Genomic DNA, 26691 nt, shown 5'->3' with positions numbered 1-26691 from the left:
TTATATAGTAACTTTGGTTAGAAATACTATCTTTTTCTAAGAGACAAAAGAGAAAATGCTAGAAAATTCAGTGAAAAAGGAGAAATACTAAGAATCTGAAACATTTTTTGTTTGACCAAATACATATCTTGCTATAGGAAAAAGTAATCCTTCTAAATAATCTGTCATAGTTTTAAAGAACACATAAATGAATATTTGATTCTTGTTACTTTTTTCCTGATTTTTTAAATTTGTAATGCTTAATAACTTTCTTATTGATATCTGCAGTGGATTGAATTATGTCCCCCCAAAACTCATTGAAGCTTGAATTGTGTCCCCCAAATTTTATGTATTAGAAACTTAGCTCCTACTGTGACTGTTAAGAGGTTGGGAAATCCTATTACGGTAATTGGAAGGTGGAGCCTTGAAGAGGTGATTGGATTGTAGACTCATGCTGTAGTGAATGCATTAGAAATGGTAGTCAGGGGCGTGGTTCTAAGGGCTTTAAAAGAAGAGAAGAGTCTGTCTCTCTTGCTCTCGCTCTGCTCTCTCTGCTTCCACCATCTTGCAATGTGAGACCCCTGGGTCACTGTCACCACCACCGGATAAACTTTGGACTTCTCAGCCTCAGAAACTATAAGCAATAAATTTCAATTTCTTTATAAATCACCCAGTTTCAGGTATGTTGTTATAAGCAACAAAAATGGACTAATACAGTATCTAATATAGTTATTCTGAACATTTACATGACTGAGTCTAAAAATTGTTTTTATGTTGCTTTCTAATTTGTATGCCTAGTCAGTTTTTAAAACTTTTTAAATACCTTACAATATACCTGTCTCTTTGCTCCCTCAGTAATCGTGTGGAAGCATGGACAAGAGATGTTGCTTTCTTACTCAGACAAGAAGGCAGGCCTATGGTTAACCTCATCCCTAATAAGACTAAAGTAAGAGTGATGGAAGGGGACTGGAAGAATACAGACAGAGCAATAAACTGGTTAAGAAAGGAAGCAATCAATTACACCAAACCATTTGTTCTTTACTTGGGATTAAATTTACCACACCCTTACCCTTCACCATCTTCAGGAGAAAATTTTGGATCTTCAACATTTCACACATCTCTTTATTGGCTTGGAAAAGTGAGTAACTACATTATGTGTGCTCAAAAGTAGAAATCAACATTGTATCTGTAATTTAATGGTATTACATCATTGTTTCTTTTTTAACACTTTTAAAGAAAATTTGAAAATTGTATATTCAAATTTGACCAATAATTGGTTTGATAAAAACTAAAGGGGCAATTTTACAGAAATAAAATATGTTAAAACTCAGAAACCTACTTCTGAATTGAATACATTTGTCTGTGGTATGTCTATAAAAAGAAAAACTGAAAGACATTCTCTCAGGAGTGCAGGCAGTCCTGACTTTGCACAGTTCGGGATCATAAACATGACCATGCAAGCTGAAACTGTACAAAACAATCTTAATAATCAATGGGAGAAATGACCATTTTTCTGGAAACTTTAAAAACATTTGTCAAAACATTTACAGCTCTCTTATTTTTGGTAATAAATGGAAATGGAAAAATAGTAAAACTAATATTTAGACACTATAATGAAAACATTGAGAATTAAAGTGGGGGTGGTTGTAAAAAACTTATCAAGAACAGTTTTGAACAATGCTAGTTTGAACAATGCTTCCCTTCTCATTGTATAACTTATGACATGGACCAAGCATCTTCTCTATGACTTGGAAAATTTTTATATTCCTTTTTAAATTTGGATCACCTTTCAACACTTTACCTTTCACACATTCAATGTCATGATGCATCTCCAAGAGTTTTTCTAATGTGAAAATTTTTACCAACCTCATTTCCTTTGGGATAGCTTTATCCTTTTCTTCACAATGACCTTTCTTATGTATATTGATAAGTGTGCTTTCACTAAGTTCCTCTGGCTACACACCTAGAGTCTCTGGAATACAGCAGTGTCAGTATTCCCAGGTCAGCTCTTTCTTGTATAGCTTCATTTACATTCAATTTGAATTTCATTTCCAGCCTTATTAATTTTCATTTATTTATTGCATGTTCATCTTTGTTGACCAGTTCCTCATTTGCTTATCCATTTTAAAGTGTCACATGGATTTATCACTGAGAGACAAGGAGGCAGCACAAGTACACACTGTGCTGTCTGTGCATGACCTGATAACCACTGACTTTGAAATATTTTGAAATACTTTGAAAGAAACAACATGATTAGTCACTGAATGTGATACACATCTGTTGTTACACAGTGATTTGTAGACTAAAGGGTTAGCAACATATGATTATGAAAGTTTGTACTTTATACAATTATTCACAATTAATATGCCCTGATAACTGAAATTTGAACCCTGTTGTTGTGGGGACTGATGTTATTTAACTAAACCATGTGATATCTGAAATTTGTGCATATCAGAACCGTGTTAAGCAAGGACTGCCTGTATTTTGAAATGTGTAGTCTTAAAGTTACTTTTAAAACTCTAGTCAGAGACACTATTTTGTACATCCTATTTTAAAGGAAATAATGTCAGAGTTTTAGGTATGCCATATCTTCTTAAAAAGGTCTAAGTGCCTCCATCTTCAAAAATTTGTCTGGAGTTAGTACTATATACCTTTTGTTGTTACTGGGAATGTTAACCATCTGTTCCTAATTTATGTATTTGTTTTACTATTTTCTTTACCTAATTAATAAACATTCTTTTCTACTATTCTAAGTCAGTCAATATTGTCTAGTCCACTATACATATGTGTTGGAGAAGAGGAATATTACTACTACTACACATAGCATAATTAAATTTTTTCTCCCCTTTTTAGGTATCTGACGATGCTATCAAAATCCCAAAGTGGTCACCTCTGTCAGAAATGCACCCTGTAGATTATTACTCTTCTTATACAAAAAATTGCACTGGGAAGTTTACAGAAAAAGAAATTAAGAATATTAGAGCATTTTATTATGCTATGTGTGCTGAAACAGATGCCATGCTTGGTAGGTGGTATAATTAATAAGCAATTACGTGAAGAAAAAGTATAATATTTTTCCAACAAACTGCGTTCATGCTGGTTGGTGACTTACAAAACCATCTTCAGATATTTCTTATGACAGTTGCTTAGACACTTCAGACTTAAAAACTATAGGTATCTTAACACAAAAATTGGATGACTTGCATTATTAATAGTAGATTAAAAATCTCTATCTTAATTATTCATAAACACTCATATTTGTTTATACATAAAAGGTCATAGAAAGCTATCACCTGCTCGAAATAAAACTTTTTACCTGCTTTAAACGGGAATCAGCATTCAGCCAAGCACATGTATATATGTGACAAGTCAGTATAAAGCAGCTTAGGTTCTAAGACATAAGAAAGTTTACTTGTAGAATCTGGTGACTTCTTCCAGACTTGTGATAACTACAAAACACATTCTTCCTAGGCCCTTTGCAGCAAAGCTTAACTAAAGCTGAAATCAGTTTCCCCGTGTATATTCTGGTCCAGAATCGTATTGAATTTCCTTTCTTCATTCAGGCTCAAGGCCAGCACAAAACCAAACCTGCCTGCATTAGATGATTGTCAAGGAGTGTTTTGCCTGCTCACTTGTAGAGTTATGGGAGTTTCCAGTTCATATGTGGAAAAACCCCGGTTTTAAAAAATATCCGTTTTTATAGAAAAAATAGTTTTCCTAAAACCATGTCATTTATTTTGCTGCACGTTGGAGTGGAGCATAATTGTTTTAATGAAGTATGGGTAGCACCTCTTCTGTACAAAATAAACCTTGGGAGTGAACAAGCAAATGGTTATTTGTTAAAAAGCATACATTGGGTAAAACTAGAAAAGTATACATAAGAAAGCCATATGGACAAATTATTTATAATATAGCAAGTATAATATATATTTAAAAAGTCGTGCAGACTTTCCAAGTACTCGGTCTTAATGTAGATAAGATTTTAAGTAAGTTTCTTTAATCGTAAGTTCGTACATCTGTTGAATTGCTTTTCATTGATATTTTCTGATGTTAGGGAATGTTTACCCATTTATGCCCTAAAAATTGCTTTTGAAAGCTTATAGCTATCCATTCATCCATATCTACTAAAGGGAAATACTATATAATGTTGTTGCAGGGAGCGTGGGAATACTACTCTTGAAGTCTTTACAGAGAAAAAAAATTCAGCAGCTTACTTCAAGTTAAAGTTTATAGAATATATTGTATCTTCATTTTTAAATCTACACTAGTCTGGTCACCAAAATAATATTTATTACTGTTCATTGTGTTTGTTCAACAAAGATTTAGTGACTACAACAAACATTTAGTGCCTATTAGCACTATGTTGAGCACTGGGGGGTGCTACGTTGAATACTATTAAGAAATCACACATTAATTAAAGACACTCTCTGGGCTGGCCCGGTGGTGCACTGGATAGTGCGCCGCTTGGGAAGCGCGGCGGCGCTCCCGCCCGAGGGTTCGGATCCCACATGCAGACCGGTTCCCGCTCACTGGCTGAGCGAGGCACGGGAGCGACACCGAGGGTTGCGATCCCGTTGCCAGTCCCCGGTCTGGTACGGGGGCAACACTGAGGGTTGCGATCCGTTGCTGGACATGGAAAAAGACAAAATACAAAAAAAAAAAAAAAAAGACACTCTAAGCTCTTTTCCCGCCTCAGGGTCTTTATATTTTCCACTCCCCCTGCCTGGAATGCTGTTCCCTTGCTTTTTACTTGGCTGCTACTCTCTGTCTTTAGCTCTCAGCTCAAATATTACCTCCTCAGGTATGCCTTCTCCAACCATTCTAAGCTAGTATGGCAGCCCCATCATTCTACTTACTCTGCACTTTATTGTGTTGTTTACATCATAATATCAATGAGTTTATCTGTTTGTTTGTTTACCATCTGTCTCCCTTCAAGAATGCAAGCTTCATTAGGACAGGGACATTCAGTTTTACTCAACATTGCATCCTAGGTGCTTAGCATTGCATCCATAGTGCCTGGCATATAGTAAGCACTCAAGTAAACATTCATTGCATGAGTATAAACACCAGGGGTTACAATATGTTGTTGTAACTACAGTAATATACAAACTTTAGGGGTCTTGGAGAAGAGAGTACTTCACTCCACCTGGAAGAGCAGGGAATGATGCTTCCCCCAACAGATAATGCTTTAATTGAGTCATAAAGGCAAAATGGGAATTTGCCATGTGGATGGTGGGAGAAGGCATTTGACACAGAAGACAGAGTTTCTGCGGAGGCAGGAAAGTATATACTAGTATGGTATGTTCAGGGGATTTTAAGTAGTTTAGCATTGCTGAAAGGTAAAGGTCTAGCAGGTAGTTGAAGGGGATAAGGCTGTGTGTCATGCTAAAGAATTGGACAATGGGAAGCAGTGAAAAAGTTTTAAGCAGGGATGTGACCAGATCAGGTGTTCCGTTATTTTAAGAAGATAGCCACCAGAGTGGTACAAGGGATACGGTGGAGGGTAAGGAAGAGTGGAGACTAGAAGGCCAATTAGGAAGCAATTCCAGTTGTGCAGTAGAAAGAGTATGAGGGTCTCAACGCCATGGGTAACTCAGTGAGCGGCGGGTCTCAGTTCTGACTGGACCTCAGAATCTGTGGGGTTTTTGATAATACAGACCCCTATACTCCAGATTCAGAATTGCCAAAATAGGGATGACTCCTCTCTTTGGACTATGCTTTATGGTGATTCTCAATTACTGTGAGGGGGAAGTTTCAGGACACTAAGAGACAGGGACTAGTTAGAGGAGTTTTAGTGTCCAGTTATTCCCTATCCAAGATACAGATAGGGATATGCTTAATCACACTCCTACACTATCTGTATTGCCTCCAGCCTTCTTCAAAGGTGGGATTTCCATAACCCTTAGCCAGCCTCATGAGCATGACCTGGCAATTGCTTAGGACTTTGGGAGAAAAAGCAGGGAAGAGGTGTTCTGATGTTCTTATCACCTCCTATTGCACAGAAACTGAGAGTCAGTGGTAATAGCAATCTTTTTATCATCTGAGATGTGCAGTGCTAACATCCAGACTTGTCTTTCTCTATTCATTCAAAGCACTAAGTGAAGATTTTTCCCCCTATTCTCTAATAGAAACAGAAAGCAAGCCAGCTGCTCTCAAGATAAAGAAGCTTTGAGCAAGAGTTCCTATAGGTATTTTATTTTCTCCTTCCTCTCTAGTCTGTCAACTGAGGAGCAAGCACATGAAACTTGGTATCCAACTTACTTAAGAACAGTAGATAATATTCAGATGTTAAGAAGCATCTTAACGAACTATTACAGGGTAGAGTTGTTATAAACAATGTGATAAAATAAAACATGAACTAAAGGCTAATTGATAGATTTATCTTGATTTCTATTGTAGGTAAAATTATTTTGGCTCTTCGCCAGTTAGATCTTCTTCAGAAAACTATTGTCATATACACCTCAGACCATGGAGAGCTGGCTATGGAACATCGACAGTTTTATAAAATGAGTATGTATGAAGCTAGTGCCCATGTTCCACTTTTGGTAATGGGACCGGGAATTAAGGCCAACCTACAAGTATCAAATGTGGTTTCTCTTGTGGATATTTATCCTACTATGCTTGGTAAGTAATACAGTTCTGTAAATATTTATTTGTAATAATGTTGCAGAATGAACAAGCAAAGTAGTCAGAAGTCCTGCTGACTTGTTTATAACCTTGAGCAACTCATTTAACTGTGAGTCAAATCCATACTCTGGAAAAATGAAGATAATATTCCTCGTGTTCCTGTGGCCCTCACTTACTGTATTTACTTTCCCTTCAAAAGATTCACAATCAGGATATGACTATAAAGTAAGCCATGTAAGTATTCAGGCTCATAACTTTAGAGAGATGATTAATACATCATGTGATTCGCTACCACTGTTTCCCTAAGATGTAAGCATTTCCTTTCTGGATTATTCTATCCACTTTAAAACTACCAGCTTTGTACAGTGTTAGAAAAGTGCCTTAATCTGATACTATGAACATATTTCTCCCCAAATTCTTTAGATAGTTCCGTACTATTTGCTTTTCTAGCTTCTTAATATCTACAAGCATAGCCTTTGGTTTAAAAAAGCAACATGTGGATGGGGTGGTTAGCAGTTTTTGTTGAAGGTATTAGAATAACAGCATCATCAAATTCAAGGGAGTATTAAAAATTCATTAGCATTTAAATACTGTAATTCCTGTATTCTAAGGCACCATCAATTGCAAAAACTTCATAGATTTTTATGAAAAGAAAAACATAACACAACATAAAATATATATGTGTGTGTTCTTTAATTTCAGAAATATTAAAATGTGAAAAAAACATGCATCTTAGGGCCGGGCCGTGGCTCACTCGGGAGAGTGCGGTGCTGATAACACCAAGGCCCCGGGTTCGGATCCCACATAGGGATGGCCAGTTTGCTCACTGGCTGAGCGTGGTGCTGACAACACCAAGTCAAGGGTTAAGATCCCCTTAACGGTCATCTTTTAAAAAAAAAAAAAAACATGCATCTTAAAATCAAAGAAATAAGAGTTCCATTTGTCTCCTTCCTTCTGCTACAAGGTCTTTCCCTTCATTTAAATAAATTTCATTAGCGTTAATTTAAATCGTGCCCTTTCCTTTTCTCTTTTATTTCACATCACTTCTTGTATATTTGAACACATTTCTTTTTTGTTCTTTGAACCTTTAACTTTTTTCAGTTTCTTAGTCATTTGCTGGTTTCCTTTTATCCCAAAGCAATTATCACACTTAGCCATATCTCAGCCACTTTCTCGCTCTACCAATTTCCAGCCAAACCCTATTAGTTTCCTCATTTCTGTTTTTAAAGTGTATATCCAATTACGTGTATTTGTATGTGTATCTCTTATTATCATCTCTAGAATTTTATAAATATGTGCTCATTTATGTTGCCATTTCTTTACCAATTCCTTCCCTAATTTTTCCTTATGTAGAACACTCCCTACCCTCCCCATTTCCAAAGAAAATCTTCCTTGGATCATCATATTTGCTTGACTTTTTAGTCATCTTCTGTTTTCTGAGGTACAGTGACCAGACAGCAAAAAGTATTATAAAAGATTATGGAAAGTTGAGGTGATTCTTTCTCAGTCTCTCCCTGAATATATTTCATAGTGATATTTGGCATTTTGTTTGTCTTTTTGACTCCAGCAGCTAAATAGTCCAATATCTTTGGGGAACTGTCTTATTATATTATATTATTATATTATATATTAACATATATAATATTACTATATATTATTAATATTATATATTAGTATATTAATATATTATTATATTATTATTATGTCTTATAATGAGTCTGATTCAGGCCTAAACATTCTGTCAGATTATATGGTAGTTGATTAATGTGCATGGTTTAAATCATCTTTCTTTAAACACTGTTTTATACTCATATTTGCCCAAATGCAAATTTTGTACTCTACAATCTTGAGATACCATTATCACTACTTGCCATTTCGTCCATCATAAAAGTTAAAGGTCATCTGTAAACTTGCAGATTTCATAATGTACTTATCTAACAGATCATATAAGAAAAAACAAAGTTGGTTAGAATAGGGGAATTTTTATTTATTCACCTAGAGGGGCACCTGCAATCACGACCTAGTTTATGTTATTTGACAATAAGAATTTCTTTAGCTGCGACAAAACATTCCCGAAAACTCCTTCACATTACATCCCTCCTCTTCCGGAAATGATATAGGTTCCCTGAAGTTGTAGGTTTTTTCCTGCAATTTGCCAATTTTGCAATCTTCTAAAACTTAAGTTTTACATAGATTTTTATTTATTTTTATCTTTCGTAAGATTCTTGGTAACAGGCTCCTTCTGAGTCACATTTCCCTGCAGAATATATTTTATTAACAGCTTTTAGATTATGTGTTGATTAGACCTGCTCAACAAGAATAACAGAAGTAAAGGCAAAAATGGGTGTCTCTCCAATTCTAAACTGAAAATTAAATTAACTTCTTCAAGGGTTAGGACAGTTTATAATGTGTTTCATAATAAATATTCTTTTTCTTATCAGAAGGGAAAAAGCTACATTTACATGACTTTTTAGGGGTTGTAAGAGGGAGTAGAGGAGAACATCTGTGCATGTGTCTTTATGTAAACACTGAAATATCCTATAACCAGTTGTTAACTAGTAATAAGGTGGAAAGAGAAAGACGCAAAGAGGTATAACAAGAACCTTATGTTGGAGACAACATTGTAACAGTATTGTTTATTTAAAATTAACCTGTTTATAAGTAATAATGCTTTAATATCCATAGAGCTCTTATAAATCTATAAGAAAAAAAGAAATGCCCTATTAACAAGTTGACCAAAAGATATAAACAAGCAATTCATAACAGAAGATGTATAAATGGCCAAGATACTTTTAAAGATTCAAACTCTATAGTCATAAAAATATTAAAACAAGAACATACCATTTTTCTTTCACTTATAGAGCTTACAAAGATTAAGAACAATTAGAAAATCTTATATTGGAAGGAGGCTTTCTCATGTACTGCTGCTGGGACTATAAACTGGCACAAATTTTCTGAAGGCAAATGTGGCATTATGTTCCAAATTTCGTAGAAGTGTGCATACCTTTGGGCCTAGAAATTTCAATGTTAGGAAATAACCTATAGATATACATAAACATTTATCTCTGTGGATATTTTATAGTATTAAGAAAGAGAAACAGTATGAATGTTTGGTAATAATGGTTTGGGTAAAAAAAGTCAATTATATTTTTAAAAGTGAAATGATATGTGAAAATAGTCCCATATATTATTAAAAAGAAAATGTAGGCTTTAAAATTGTATAAACATCTTTTTGTTTTGTTTTGTCTGTTTATTGACATAGAGTATCCATCTAATTTACTATCCAAATCAGCACACTTTTTAGAGAAAAGGATACTATTAACAGTTACACCAGGATTAACAGGCGTAAACTGAGTCTATAGCCTTGCTTTACAGCCTTAACAGCCAACAAAGCAAAGATAATTCTGATGGTCCATGTTTAATCTGGTGTTTAATCCAACCTTCTAAAATGAAATTCCTCAGTGCTGAAAGAATTTAGAGCTACTTTAACAGAGATTAACTCTAAAATTAGACCTGTGGGACAGTATGTTCCCTGCTTAATAAATAAACATTCAGAGAGCAAGCCCAGGGTCCTGAGGAATAAGCCAAGTGCAGCATCCCCAGGAGCACACCAAAATCACCACTTCCATGCAGGTGGCCCACCACAGCCCACTGCCACAGCCATGGCTACCACAAAAGCAGTGGATGCCACAGCAGTAGCCACAACTACCATGTAGGCAGCCCACCAGACACTCAACTACATTGACACAAGGAGAGTCACCAGCAGAGTCTGTAAAAAAAAAAGGATGTCTCTCTCCTCAAGCCCACTCCAGAGTGATAGAAGAAGCAACTGTTCTACCAGATGACCAGACATAAACGCAGTGGCACTAGAAATAGGAAAGACTGAGAAAATATGACACCATCAAAATAATACAGTAATTCTCAAATACCACACCCTATAGAGCAGGAAACCCTTGAAATGACTGAAAGGGAATTCTGAGCAACAATCTTAAGGAAACTCACTGAGATAGGAGAAGACTCAGTGAAACAAGAAAAAAAAATCCAGGATATGAAGGAGGAACTTTACAAAGAGGTTAATACCTTAAAAAAGAATGTAGCATTTTAGAACAGAACATGGCTGGGGTTCTGAGGCCAGCTCATGGGCCACCCTGCCCCCACCCACAACCAGGCATAAGTTTTATACTGATGTTTTTGAACTTTTTTTTTCCCACTGCTGGTTTTAAACATGTTTTCATATATGCATTTAAAATCAGAATTTTAGCACAGTAGATGACAGATGTACTTTCAGCTGTTTCATTTAAGTGAATTAAACCAAATTTTGAATTAGGAAAAAAAGAATGTAGCATTTCAATATAGGTGCTTACAAATTTTCCTCTAATCACTGCATGGGCCCTGCATCATATAAATTTTAATATGTTGTGCTTTGATTTTTATCTCAAAGTACTCTCTAATATCCCTGTGATATTTCCTTTTACCCAGTGTTTATTTAGGAGATTGTTGTTTAATTACCACATATTTGTGAATTTTCTAAATTTCCTTCTGTTGTGGTGGTCAGAGAACATATTTTATATGATCTTAGTCTTTTTTAATGTATTAAGACCTGTTTTGTAGTCAGAAATAAAAAATAATTTTAAAAATAAATTAATTAATTAACATACATACTTTGATAAAGTTATCTACAAAAGAGTTTTTATTTTGTGGTTCTTCTTACAAATTAGGAGCTTAAAATAGACACAAACCATAATCTATTCTTAGAATTCTAAAGGTCCTTTTTTTATTAGCTTAGTTGTGTCTGTATAATTTTATATGAATCCAATTTACACAAAATGAGTATGAGCTTAAACTTCTCAAATCAAAGCCTCAAGCCAGACTTCCTTTTTTTCTGTGGACCTTAGGAATATCATATTCAAGATGGTGATTTGAAACCAGCCAATGTAAAGATATTAAATATATTGAAGATATAAAAATATTGAAGATTCAATATAAAAATATTGAACATAAAAAGATCTGTCAATATAATGATATTGAACAGGAAAAACCAATTGGGATTCTTTTTTTAATAAATCTACTTTATTGACTGAGTGTGTTGAAATTTAAGATGCTAAGTAGTTCTTAAAATGTATTTTAAAAGAGTTCTTTTTTTCTACAAAATATTTTGTGATAAAGTATGCAGAATATTCTTAGTTTATTTATCCTCATAGGTCCTTTATAGTATACTATCACATTATCATTTCCTAATACTGGCAGAAAGTGCCATTTTTATGAATAGGAATTCTTTATAGTAATAAACTTGATATCATTATTTCAGAGATTATTTAAAAATTACTCCTCAAAATATTTCTTCTTTAATACTTATCAGCATCATTTAGCTCAGTGAGGTAGTCTCACTTTGAAATTAAAATTATTTTGGTTTTCACTTTTAAACTTATTTTGATGAGAACTTTTTTCTTTTCATAGTTGATCTTTTTGTAAAACTTCTTCCTTCCTCCCACTTAAAGATAAGTCCAGATTTTTTTAAATTGTGAGAATGTAATTATATAAAAATACAATTATATTTTTAAAAATCAGTAATTGCTAATGATTTAAGTAACAAAACCCTCCCTGTTACAGGATCTTAGTAGAAGGCTGTGGGTGGGCAGGCATTCGACACAAACTATCGTTTTTTTATTGGCTGGGAAATACTGTGAAGTTGAATAACTACAGTAGAGCAAGACTTATGGTATAGTATGAAGGAGCACAGAGATCCTGGATCAGACTGCTTAAGTTCAAAACCCCCCATTTAGCAGTTATCAACTGTGTGACCTTGGGCAAGTTACTTAACAAGTATTTAACAAGTTACCTAATTGGTCTTCAATTTTCTCATCAATAAGATGGGAATAATGGTGGCTATTTCATAGCTTAGAACAATACCTGGGACAATGGTGAACAATTAAATATTAGATATGATTATCATTAAGACATTTCATTCTTCTTAGGCATTCTCTTTAAAATGTATATAATTTTCATCACTGCCATGTAAGTCAATCCCTTATGTACTGATATGATCAGAAAGAAATATAATGTCATCTCTTTTCAGGAGACCATCATACATATTCAGATCTGCATTTTTTACCCATTTGTTTACTGTGTTGAATTTAAGTCACTCTTTATTAAGAATCTTACAGTTACTTCTAATCTTTGCTTATACTGCCAAGAAAGATGAAACTTACTTAAAATGGAATTAGAATGACAGACTTGCCAGAAGAAATAAATATGAAAAATGGTTTTAAACAAAAATCAAAGCACTCTTTGTAAAGCAGTATAAGCTAAAGTATTTTTAAGGAAATCACTGATAAATATATGATAAATGAAAACCCAGTTTTCTGAGGCACAGAAAAACTAATAAATACTTGAAGTATTTTTGAACTGCTTAAGTTCAATATTTATTAAATACTATGAACATTTGACATGGGTTTTATTCTTTAACATCAATTTACAAAGGTATGTAATTCTATCAATAATAGACAGGAAACTTGGGACACCATTAACTCTTGCCTGGACTCCTGCAATTGCTTCCTAACTCTTTCCTACCTTCAGCCTGTCCCCACTTTTAGTCAATTCACTGTACGGTAATTAATGTCAGACTGTCACATCTCTGCTCAAAACCCTCTACTAATTTCTCATTTCACCTGAAGTAAAAATCCAAATCTTTAATTGGGCGTGGGAATCCAACATGATCTCTTCACTTCCCCAGTTCATCTCTTTTACCCCTCACCTGCTCTGTTCCAGCCATTCAGGTCTTCTTGGTGTCTCCCCACATTAGACTGTAAGCTCTAAGAGAGCTTATCTGCTCTGTGCACTGGTCTCCGTACACCTGGAACAGCACCTGGTTTGTTGAACAAATTAAAAAATGAACACTTAAATGGACTCTCATCCCTTTTACTCCAAACTTCTCATATAAACACAGGAGAAATGTAGATTTTCTTAGTCCTCCAACAAGCTTCTTTAGGAAAATTAGAGTAAACACAGGTCTGAAATAAGGTATTTCTAAGTACTAACGGTTATTAAGGCACTGAATATGAGAATTTCTCAAGGTCATGGGTATATGCCTCTTGGTGCCCGCTCCCAACCATCCTCAAAGGCCCCTTCCCTCCCTTCCTAGTGGTGCCACCTGATGGCTGACACACAGGGCACCCTTAGCCGGCCTCTTCCCTCCCTCCTTTCTTTCCTCTCCTCCTGGTAAGCAGGCTACTGTCTTGGAGAGCAATTAGTTTCATCTCAGGCTGCCCCTTTCTCTCATGCACATCCTCCTTCATGTCTTTTTGTTTTTAACCAGTTATCTCTGAAATACTTCTCTCTTCTTTCTTATTTGTGAATCAAAAAAGTCCCTAATTAAGATTGGTTGGCAGAAGGTTAGTACTTGTAACACAGCTCTTTTAAGAAAAATGGAACATACAAATTTTTGAATTAAGTTATATGTAAAACAGGTACCTTGAGAAGATTTATAGACGTCTTTGTCTACTTCCTTATTCTCCTTTAATTAACCTGTTTTTCCTCAAATACAGTTAAGTTTAACTGATTTTCTTATTCAATGTTGTTTAATTTCTAATATTACAGATATAATACTTCCTGTTTTTCACTGGAAATATTTAAATATACATAAAAACATGGAACATTGAAACCAGGAAAGAGGTGGGGGAGGCAACTGCAGACACATTTCGGAACTATCCTGAGTACCTAGCCATAATTAATGGTAATTTTTCTGTAGGAAAAAGGCAGTTTGAGTTCCAAACAAATACTACCTTAAAAGCAAATTTTAAAAATGAAACTTTTTAAGTTTGCCATTTCTCATGCTGTTTTTCTTTGACTCTATTTTTAATAAGTAAAAAAATAAATTAATTTCCCTTTTCAATATAATCCGAAATTCCCCCAGGTATGTTTCACAAAATACTAGTTCTTTAAGGTGCTACGTGAGAGTTTAAAAAAGCTCTGTCATCAAATAACTTTGGGATACATGGTGTAATTTATACCATCTTGAAGGTTTATAATACACATCAGTAATAAATTTACTTCTATAATAAATTTACCTATCTAATTTTGTTTTACTATTATTTTGCAAATGTATATGACTACTAAACCCCTTTCTTATATAGGTCTTATTAATTTCCCATTTAACAAACTCTGAGAAACAACTGTGATTATTTAATCATTCAGGAAAAAAGGACTAATGATATTAACTAATATTTGTTGAGGGCTCCTATGTGCTAGGTATTGTTCTCAGAAATTTACATAAATTATCTTACTTAAACCTAAAATGAACCTATGAGATACAAATACTATTATTATCCCTCTTTTACTGATAAGAAAACTGAGGTTCAGAGAAAATAACTTGCCCAAGGTCACGTGGCTAGTTGAGTAAGAATTTGAATCTAGGCAATCTGTTTACAAAATCCATACACAGTCTCCAGTCTCTGTGACCTTTAATGATATAGAAAAGTGTAAATTAAGTCATTTATGAAAGTTCAACTAATAAAAGAATAAGTTATTTAAAAATATATATGTTGATATTTTTGTTATACAGATATTGCTGGAATTTCTCTGCCTCACAACCTGAGTGGATACTCTTTGTTGCCATTATCATCAGAAACATTTAAGAATGAACATAAACTCAAAGACCTACATCCGCCCTGGATTTTGAGTGAATACCATGGATGTAACGTGAATGCTTCCACCTACATGCTTCGAACTCACCAGTGGAAATATATAGCCTACTCTGATGGTGCTTCAGTATTGCCTCAACTCTTTGGTAAATTTGTTGATTTTTTTTTTTGGTGTAATATTATGTATAATAAACTGACCTACATAGTGTTGCTCAAGCGATCCAATAATCACTTTTAAATAAATGCATATCTGCTGCTTCTCATGCTGGGACAATCTATAAAAGGTTGCCCACGTGAGGAGCAGTTTCTTTGCTAATCAGCACCTGTATTTTAGAGAAAGTGCCCTAAGCTAAGGCTTTTGCTTTGGGTCTCATGATTGAAACCACTGTTTTCTTTGATCAGGGTATCTTTTAATACTCATAGTTATCCTTCCCAATCAGCAGTCAACAACTTCTCATCGTACCTCGGTTTTACCTGATATGAAGGATTAATGCCTGTCTGTTACGGAGCCTCACATTCTATATATGTTATTTAGTGTTCACCACAACCCTAAAAGACAGTGCCATTATTTTCATTTTACAGAGAAGGAAACTAGGGGTCAGAGAAATTCTAATATTTGTGCAAGGTCTCACAGCTAAGAAGTAGCAGAATTGAGATTTCACACCAGTATGGTGCTGGCCAGTTAGCTCAGTTGGTTAGAGCGTAGTGTTATAACACCAAGGTCAAGAGTTCAGATCCCTGTACAGGCCAGCCAAAAAAAAAAAGAAAGAAAGAAAGACCAAACCAGGTCTGACTCCAAAATCTATGCTCCTTCTACCCTATAAAAATGCTTGCCAGCTTCACCACTCTATGAGTTAATTTTTAGACTGCATTATTAGACTTGGAGTTTTGCTTAACTTTTGTCCCCATTTTGTATCTAAAAGATGTGCTAAAACCATTATTGATATTTATTTCTCCTTAAGTTTTCTTCCCAGTTACAAATATCAAAGTTATTGACTCAGAATAATTCTTTAGGGCCAAATGGACTAACCCCCTTAACTCTAAGAGCAGGGGATTCTCAGTTTCAAAAGGAAGTCCTCAAATTTTCATCCTGATGAGTAATGGGCATCTCTTGCTCATTCACTGGCTTTCTTCAGTGAAATTTATGGGAGGCCCTTGTTTTGGATTGAGCCCTGCACTAGGCCCAACAGACCAGACCAAAGCAGAATGGAGTCACTCATGCTAGGTGCCACGTAATTAAGCTGAACTTTAAAATGGGCCAGTTTTCCAAAAAATAGGAGATTCACAGTAACCAATCAGAAGGGGCTCAGTTTACCTGAGCTGGCATGATAAGAAGTCCCCTCTTTTTCATCTTATAAGAAAAGTAACTTTGTAAGGACTAATTCGCTTTTTGTTCCTTGTTTCTGCTTTCTTCAGCCTTTTTCTGCCTATAAAGCTAACATCCTCTTCTCAGTTCATCAGAGCACCTTTTCACATCTTTAGATGGGATGCTGACCAACTCATAAATTACTAAATAAAAGACAATTAGATCTTTAAAACAAATGTGTTGAAATTCTGTTTTTTAACACCATGTTCTGCAAAAAGCAGATGTGGCTATCAAAGGATCAGTGGAGGAGCCAGCCTTTTCTGTATTCTCTAGACTTCCCTTTTCTAAAGCAATGGCATCTAAAGTCCTCTAGCAAAGTTATATATGTCTTCTGGGATCTCCTGACTAATGCACTCAAATAGGCCCATAGAGCTTTTCCCCTGAACATACAATATTCAGTGTTCATTTACTGTCTGATGTTAATTGCCATAAGATCTTTGACTTGCGTTTTTCCAGTTAGATTGGCATCCTAGTTACATCCTCTGTCTTTCCACACCTTATGCAAAAAGGGTATGTATAGATCTGAATATTTATTATTATTTTCTCACTGATAGTAATTGAGAGAAATTTTTATTTTCATAGCTGTTTTCTAAAATGAACAGTATTGATAAATGTAAACTTCAAAAATTCAAGCACAAATTACTAATATAGAAAGAAGAGTAGAACTAACTGAGGTTTCAATAGACTTGTCTATATAAAGAATTTTCATAGTTTGAAAATTTGAGGATGTTAGAATGGGACAATATAACCATAACTATTTTTTTCTGATTGTCAAACTAGGCAAGGCATCAAAAACAGGAAGAATTAGTTCCAAGCCAGCTTATTAACGATAAGGATTTGACTATTTCCAGCATCTAAGAATGGATAAGAAAAAAAGCAGGATAGTACGATGATGGTAGGAAAGAAGATAATTTGGGCTTACATTACAGGGGTATTTCACTTTTGGTATATTATTTTAACATTCAGACTGTCCTTCATTTTATTACACTAAGAGGAACTAAAAATAAAAATAAATTTTAATACATATCTGTCATAACGACATTATAAAAAAGTTTTTAGTAAGTAACTGTTTTGAGAGGTATTTAATTTTTTCCTTTCAGATCTTTCCTCGGATCCAGATGAACTAACAAATATTGCTACAAAATTTCCAGAAATTACTTATTCTTTGGATCAGAAGCTTCGTTCCATTATAAACTATCCTAAAGTTTCTGCATCTGTCCATCAATACAATAAAGAGCAGTTTATCAAGTGGAAACAAAGTACAGGACAAAATTATTCAAATATTATAGCGAACCTTAGATGGCATCAGGACTGGCTGAAAGAACCAAGGAAGTATGAAAATGCAGTCAATCAGTGGCTTAAAACCCACACTAATCCAAAAACAGTTTGAACAAAAATAAGAAAATAATGTTCTAGAGCTATATATAAATATGTTAGAGGATCATAATTAATCATGTATTTTAAATGAACCCATTTTAATAATTACTGATTTTTAGTTACTTTTAAAGAAGGCACTGTATTTTAAAATATAATGCCAATGATTGTAGAATTACATCTTTTCAAAAATGGTTATTATTAAATCGTTATTTTTACCAACTTCTAACAAGCTAAAGGAAGTATCAAAAAGGATGGAAGCAAATACTGTAATATAATGTGAGTATTTGATGGTGTTTGATGAGTTATTTGTATTTGATGGGACCATTTGGATGTATTTGATGGGAGTATTTGGAATATTTAAGAGGACATAGGCCCTGAATATAGCTGATTTTATTACTATTTTTTAATATGTGCAAGGTAAAAGCTTCAAAAGGTACAAAAGGGTTAACAGTGAGCGTGAAGTCTCCTTCCTTTTCCAGTTCCCTGCCACCCAGTTCCCCTTCCAAGAAACAACTACTGAAACCACCTTCTTGTGTATCCTTCTAGAGAACAGCCACACATTTACTTATGAACAAACATATCTATTCTTTTTCCCCGACACAAATGGTAGCATACTATACACATTTTCTGCATCTTGGTTTTTGGTTTTTTTGTTTTTGTTTCCTGTCATTTAACAGTAGATACCTAGGAGTGAAATTGGTGGGTCAAGAGTGTATCTAACAAAATTGCACTAGATACTACCAAATCACCCCAGAAGAAGTTACACTAATTGATATACTCACCAGCAATGCATGTCCTCACATTCTTTGCCAACTGATAGAGAAAATATATTTTATTTTTATTTTTATTACTACTAGGGTAGATCATATTGTCATATGTTTAACAGCTATTGGAATTTTTTTAGTGACCTTTTTCTATTTCTGTTCTTTGCCTTTTTTTCTGTTGGTTATTGGTCTTTCTTTTTTATTACAGGCATGGTTTAGATATTCACTCTTTGTTAAGAGAGCCTACAAATATTTCTTTCCAGTTTGTGATGGTCATTTGTCTTTTGACTTTGTTCTGATGTTTTTTGACATGTAGAAATTCGTATTTTCATGTAATGAAAATTATGAAACTTTGTATCACATAAGTATATACAATTATGATTTGTCAATTAAAAATAATATTAATTTAAAAATTTATGAATCTTTGCTTTTGCAGCTTTGGGATTTTGTGTCATATTTAGAATGGTTTTCCTAGTTATCTTCTTTTAGAGTTTTATTTTTCACCCTTAGACTTCTGACCCATCTGGAATGTACTACATATTAGAGATCTAATTTTAATTTGTTTTTTTTTAAATAGCTACCCAATCGGACTTTTACTTAAAGTAAACTAACTCTTGTCCCATTCATTTAAAATGTCACGACATTATGTAACACCTTTGATACCTCTGATTGAATAATTGTCTTTTCTCCCATTCATTTCTTTTTTTTAATTTTATTTTGTCGATATACAATGTGGTGGGTTATTGTGGCCCATTACCGAATTCCCCCATTCATTTGAAATACCATTTTTATCATATACCAAAGTCCCACTTACATTTATGCACTTTCTGAACATTTTATTTTGCACTGAACCATTCTATTTTATTTATTAATCTGGTAGACCTAATCCCTTTGCAACAGTTTTCTTTTTCAAAATTATCCTAGCTACTCTTGCTTACTTAGCTTTTCCCTACAAATTTAGCATGTTTGTCTAGTTACAAAAATGAAAAATCCTATTGGTCTTTTTTATGAAATCATTAAATTTATAGCCTAATTTATGAGAATTAAATTCATTATGACAGTCATTCTACTTTTCCTTTTGTTCAAGTCTTCTTTTATATCCCTCAGTAGTATCCTAAGTTTTCCTTATATAGATCCACAATAGAAATTTTTTAAAAGTAGGGACCTTTAAAAATTACCACCTAGGCCCCACCCCATACCAATTGAATTAGAACTTCTAGGAGGGAGCCTGGGCACTGTTTTGTTGTTATTGTTGTTTTGTTTAAGTCCTCCAGCTGATGATCCTAATGTGTAGGCAGAAGTGAGTTCATTCCTAGTTGTTTTATCATTTACTGTTGTTGCTATTTTTAGTGGATATTTCTTCCATTATATTTTCTAACTAGTTGTTTATATATGCAAGCTCTATTTCTGTATATTTATTTTGTACTAAACCACCTTATTGTTTGTGATAGTTTTTCAATGGATATATTTTCCAAATAAAAAAACTGTCTGCAAATAATAATTTTACCTAACTTAGTTACTTTTTCAAAGTGTCTTTAAAACTTTTTTCATGAGCCAATTCATCTGCTTTGTTCATTGTTCTTCAGTGAAATTATGAGCTTATCTTTGTACTTATGAATTTCTGAGAAATAAATTTCACTTCAGAATATATCTGATGTTATATTTATATATATATACTTCATATACTCTGAAGTGAAGCCCTTGAGAGAAAGATCTCAATATTAAAGCTAAAATTAAAATACACAAATCTATTCCCATCTCCTAATTAAACCTAAAGAACATAAAATAGCTAATGTGGGTATGGACGTGCTAATTATAGAGGGGATAACACAGTAATAGAAATGTTTCTGAAAACATAGGTTTATGAAATAAATATAATCCACTTTATTCTACCCAAACACTTTAAGATGCATTCATTGTAAGAATGTACCAAATATCCACAGTTTTTTAAGCATATTAAGTATAGGATCATCATTAAGTACAATTGAATTTTCAGGACAATATCTAATTCAAAATGGTATCTAACAACCATGAAAACAGAAAATTAAGAAAAATTTGCAAAACCAAAATAATTATCTACTGCCACAATCTGAGAGGAACTGACACTAATTAGAAGCTGGATTGAGAACCACCTTTGGGCTTCATTTTTTACTACCCCCTCCATTACCACCCTGTTCTAATCTACCATAATCTGTTGTTTAGAATATTGCAATAGACACCTAAGAGGCATCCTTGAGTCTGTACTTGGTTTTCTTTAGTCTATTCTCAACACAGCAGCCAGAGTGATCCTGTTAAAATATGTCAGATCACATCATGGATGCTCAGAACCTCCCACTGGGTTCCCATTTTACTTTCTCTGGAAAAGCCAGAGTCATTACAGCAGCCTACAGGGCCCTAAATAATCTGGCCACATGTTCTCTCTCAGACCACATCTCTCACACTCCTACCTTGCTCAGTCTACTCAAGCCACACTGGCCTCCCTGTTGTTTTCCAAGCACACTAGGCATGCACAACATCAAGACCTTTGTACTTGTCAATTCTTTCTGTCCAGAATGCAGTTCTTCCCTCAGATTTCCACGTGGCTCACTTTGTTACCTCCCTCAGGCCATTGCTCAAATGTCACCTTCTCACAAGGGTTCCCCCTTGTGGGAACGCTTTATTTTTCTCCATGGAAATCATTACCATCCAACTTGGTATATGTCTTACCTATTTAATTTGTTTACCCTGTCTCTCACCCCTCCTTACCCTCCCTAGCATAAAAGCTCCATACAGGCATGACTTTTTGTTCTTTTTGTTCCCTAAGTATCTCAAGTGCCTGACACACAGTAGAAGCTTAGTATATACTTGAATTAGTCTACTGGGGATTACAGTTTTTCAGCTATCACATTGATTTAGAAAACCAACACATTAGGCTACGACAGGGTGTTAGTCTTCTCAATAAAGCAGAGCCTTCTAGAAACAGTAAATTCTAGCAAAGCCTGAACAAAAGAGCTGACAAAGGGATTCTACCCCTCTTTGTTTTATCTTTTTCTATGAAAAAAGCCAGATACTAAATATTTTAAGCTTTGTGAGCCATATGGTCTCTTTCACAACTACTGAATTCTGCTGTTGTAGCAGCAAAGCATCAAGAGATGATACGTAAAAAAATGAACATGGCTGTGTTCCAATAAAACTTTGTTTACAAAAATACAGGATTTCATCTGTGGGTCATAGTTTGCTAAATGTTGGTATAGAGCAATGGTTCACAACTTTGCTGCAAATCGGAACCACCTGAGGATGTTTAAAAACTATTAATGCCTGGCTCCTACCCCATACATCAGGAGTTTTAAAAGCTTCCAAAGTGATTCTAATGTGCTGAAACCTTGCTGTTGTTAAACTTTGATCCTCAAACCAGAAGCATCTATATCAATTGGGAACTTACCTGTTTTTGGTTTTTCAAAAAATGGATTTTGTATTCTTTCTACTATTTGTGGTTTTCCATTTCATTAAGCCCAGGGGATCCTAGTAAAAACTATTAGAATTGGTAAAAGTTGTTAAATGTCTGCATATATAAAAATCCATATAGATCTGTAAGAACAAGCACTAGGTAAAAATGTTTTATGGTATGTAAATTATATCTCAATTTTTTAATGAAGAAATAATAAAACACTTTTTTATCTATGAAAATGCCAAAAAAAAGAATGATGACGCTCATATTGTAGGGACTGTAGAGAAAAGACACATACATTGCTATGCCCCTTGTCAAGGGCAATTCAGCACCATGTATTAAAGTACTTTAAAATTCATGTGCTCTGCCCTAGCAATTCCAATTCTAGGATTTTATCATAAAGGAATAATTACATGTGTACGTAAGGATGTATGTGAAGAGATGTTCTTCACACTATTATTTATAAAGTGAAAATTAGAAAAGCTTTGTCCAAAAATAGGGAGTTATTTAAGTTATTATAATCCATTTAACATTAAACAGTTAGTTATATTTTTTACTGACTGACATGGAAGCTACTCAAATATAACCTTAAGAAGAATAAAAACAATACAAAATGGTGTATATAGTATGATCTAATTTTGTAAATATATAAATCTAGTCATTAAGGTCTAAAGGATATACAATTATAACTAACTATTAACGTGGTTATCTCTGAACAGTATGTTAAGTAATTTTTTGTTGTATAACTGTATTGCCTAATTTTTCTGCAATTAATATGTACTACTTATATAATAAGAGAAATACTGAGTTTTCAAAACATATATTAAGCTTAACGTCACCTATATTGAGATCAATTGGCATTATGTGCTCCTGAAATGATATGCTGAGGAAACAGTATCACATATGTAATATTTTTGATGAAAAAGTCTAATCTAAATTTAATTATGTGGAAACAAAACTTTAGGGACATTCTGCAATACATGTTTCATGGAGTCTTCAAATGTCAGTATCATAAAAGGAAAAAGAAGGCTGGGAGACTGTTCTAGATTAAAGGTCACTAAAGAAATAGTACAATTAAATACAATTCATGATCCTTGACCGTGCCCAGCACAGTGGATGAAAATAAACCCACAGCAAAACAAATCTTAGTGAAATTTGTTAGAGACAAAAAGAAGCTTCTAGAAAGGAAAAAAACAATGATCACATCCAAACAAATCACAAATCAGAATGACTTAAGGCTTCTCAACACAAATACTTAGAAGGCAGAAGGCAATGGAGCAACGCCTCCAAAATTCAGAATGAAAATGTTTTCCAAAATAGAATTCTAAACCCAGCCCAATCATCAGTTAAGCATGAGGGTAGAATAAAGAAATTTTCAGACAGGCAAGGTCCCAAAAAGTTACTCTTTCTCAAAAAGCCACTGAAGGATGATTTCTTCTCAAGCAAAAAAATAAACCAAGAAAGAAAGAAAAAAAAAAAAACCATGAAATCAGAAAACAGTAGAACCACGTGAGATAAGTGAAAGGAATCTCTAGGATGTGAGATGGCAGAATGACAGCTGTCCCAGAGGGCAACCTGTCCAGACTGAATCTACTTGACTCAAGTAATCAGCACAGTGAGGTCTTTCGCTGCTTAGTCCTCATGCTTTGTACAACTTTCTAACCTTATGAAATATTGCACGAGTGCTCTACCAAAAGGGAACAAGTCAAGAAAAAAAAAATCAAAAATCCAAGAAACAGGAACTGCTACTCAAAAGAAAGGCAGAGTGTTTCAATCATGACAACAAATGGAAGTCTCCAGATGATAGTTATACAGCAAGCCTGCACAGAAATCAGCCCAAATAAGAGGAAAACAGAGGTCTGGTCTCCAAGAAAAAGAATTAGAGTTGCTATTTTATGAAACTGACCTTGCAGAAACTGTATGGAGGGATTATTTGAAGGGATAGGAATAATTAGCTATGGTAACAATGAGAATTAAGATAAGGCAATTCTTAATTTTAAACAAAAAGAAAATAATGATATTCATAATACTCATATACTACAACACAGCTGAAAATATTTTCATTTCATAATAATGTATACACTAAATATAGGCCTAACTGAAAATTACAGCATTACTGTACTAACAGTATGGGAAAGAGGAAACATTGGGGACAGGGGCGTGGGAGCTGAATCTTTATCCTTATCTAATAAGAAGTGAATAGATAATATCTAACATTGTTGAATCAATAAACCAGAATTATACACTTACTATTTAGAATTATGGAATTAAGTAAATGCCAGAAGAAACAGCAAATAGAATCTAAATTGGTTCTCTCTAGTAGAAGGGATGGAGAAGTGGGGTGTGTGGGACAGGGAATACTTTATGTTAATAGCCTTCAAGTTCTATTCGACTCTCAAAACTATATGCATGTATTATTTTAATAAGAATTAGTTTTAAAATCAATATTCTTTTCAGATCTAAGTTCTGTGAAATGTGATTTCCCTGGCAGTTTTGTTTTGTAATATATAAGAGCATTTTAACAAATTCGAGATAAATTATAGAACTATCTTGAGAAATATTGAACTGATATTGGCTAAGAGAATCGATGAACTATGGGCATTGCTCAGAGAAAGCTCCCTGGAATAAGTGAATTATCTACTGGGATGATGTGTATTACCCAGAAAAAGGCCTTGGACAAAACCCTCCCAGGGGAGACTGTGAAAATCAATCCACGACTTTAGACTTTCCAAGGCTCTCTATCACTCTACCACTTTCTTAAATGTCCCACCAAGAATGGTTATTCCTACAACTCCACAAAGCCTCCTTGAGCTCCTCTGGATGATATTGGCATAGGCATGAAAGGCATTTTTTCTTAGGTGATGGATTTATAGACAAGGCAGGAACTTATGCTCAAAGTTACCTAAAATGCATCATATATCCATTAATTGATCAACTCAGCACATATTCACTGATACCTACCATGTGTCAGATTCAGTGCGAGGCACCAGAGATCTAATGATGAAAATGACAAAGGTCTCTGGCCAAAGGACAACTTGGGAAATGGGACTGCTACTGCGACTGGCAGGACTACCAACTGCACCCACCAAACCCTCCTATCCCATGCAGCTTAAAGTTCCAAATGTTTCCTCAGCCTGGGAATGTGAATCCCAGTAAACACCCCCAGGCCAGGAAGTACAGGAAATTCTACTTTTACCATAATTAATGTGGAGGGTGCATAAAAGATAAATTGATGCTTTCAACAGGAAAACTAAAATTTGTTTAGGAGGCCGGACTAAAATGAAAGAGGCAGCATTTAATCTAAACCATTTCCTGTGACTTGGATTTTTTTAAAAATTGGCCGCCTTATCATTTTCTTAGTCATCTTTTCTCTAGGCTTATTGGAGGCGTAGTCCCTCCTAGCAACCTCCCATCTGCTGGAAAACAGAGTCAAGAGAATGAGGAGCTGTGATGACACATCCCTCACTGGGTGAAAATATGAGGGGAAAGCAGTAAATGTACTATTTGCATAAAACTTATTAATGCCCTCTTCAGACTAACAAAATGGATTTTACATCACCGGGAGAGCAGCTGTGATCCGCTGCCTCTAGTAACGAGTATTTGAAACAATCTGCAAACCACTGCCGCTCCTAATTGCCAAGCAACATCATTGACTTTAGTTCTCTCCAATTAAAACACTCTCACTGTTGGGCAGAGAAAGACATTCCTTATCAAAGATTCAACTAATGGCTCTTCTCTCTGCTCAAAACGCCGTTAGGTTTATGTTCCTGTTTCTCTCATGCTAGTGCCGATTCATGGCGTTTCAAACCGGTTTTTTGTTTGTTATTCTTCTTTATAAATCAAAACCAGTGTCTTTTCTATTTTTCTTCCTACTGGCAATCACGACACCATGGGGGGAGGGGGGCGGAGGGGGTACCGTTTCGGGAGCTTCCTCTCTCATGTCGGTCCCGGGTTAACATGAGCCTTTACAATGACCAAGCAAAGCGACCTTCTGCCCGTCTGTGCTCCGCACGTAAACAGCGAACGGGTGGGGTTCCCACAGGTGAGGGGTTCGCGGCTCCCGCTAGGGGAGCGTCGGTGGCCGGAGCAGAGATTGGAAGAGGCTCCACTGGGATTGGGAGGGACACGCGGGGAAGGTGGAGAATAGGAATCATGTGTGTTCTTCGAGCGTACAACCCACATTTGAGTGACAAATGACGAAGACAACCTACAAAAGCAAGTAAGCGCAAATCCGCCCGAATCCATCTCTCTCTCTGCGAATGCCTTTTCAACTAACTTTGGGAACTCGTAGCCCCAGCGTGGCTCCCCGCGCCGCCTCGCCTCCACTTGCTTTCCCGCGCCCTGCCGGCCCTCTTCGGTGCCTCCTCTTCCTCGGGGCTACGGATGGAGGATCCCTTCGGACCCTCGACTCTGCCGCCGGCGCCTAATCTCTCCGTACCCAGCTCGTTGGGCTGGGGTCTCAACCTGACTTCGGGGCAGGGAGCTCCCGCCCCGGGGCCGCAGCCGCCGCCG

The 26691-nt window shown here is 35.1% G+C and overlaps 2 protein-coding genes across 2 annotated transcripts in view; both read left to right on the top strand.

Annotated features, from left to right (window-relative positions):
• ARSK (arylsulfatase family, member K) overlaps window positions 1-19141 on the top strand; it is a 51549-nt gene extending 32408 nt beyond the window's left edge. The window contains exons 4-8 of the mRNA XM_008583370.1: window positions 835-1117; window positions 2833-3004; window positions 6379-6603; window positions 15167-15391; window positions 17712-19141. Of these exons, the coding sequence (XP_008581592.1) occupies window positions 835-1117; window positions 2833-3004; window positions 6379-6603; window positions 15167-15391; window positions 17712-18001 (1195 nt within the window). The 3' untranslated portion in view covers window positions 18002-19141. The remainder of the gene's footprint in view (window positions 1-834; window positions 1118-2832; window positions 3005-6378; window positions 6604-15166; window positions 15392-17711) is intronic.
• Window positions 19142-26562: 7421 nt separating this feature from the next.
• Window positions 26563-26691, top strand: part of GPR150 (G protein-coupled receptor 150) — a 1472-nt gene continuing 1343 nt past the window's right edge. The window contains exon 1 of the mRNA XM_008583371.1: window positions 26563-26675. Within this exon, the coding sequence (XP_008581593.1) occupies window positions 26563-26675 (113 nt within the window). The remainder of the gene's footprint in view (window positions 26676-26691) is intronic.

This window comes from Galeopterus variegatus, unplaced genomic scaffold, assembly GCF_000696425.1.
Source record: "Galeopterus variegatus unplaced genomic scaffold, G_variegatus-3.0.2 Scaffold2897, whole genome shotgun sequence".
Lineage (NCBI taxonomy): Eukaryota > Metazoa > Chordata > Mammalia > Dermoptera > Cynocephalidae > Galeopterus > Galeopterus variegatus.
Note: the sequence above shows the minus strand (reverse complement) of the source record. Positions and strands in the feature narration are given on the sequence as shown.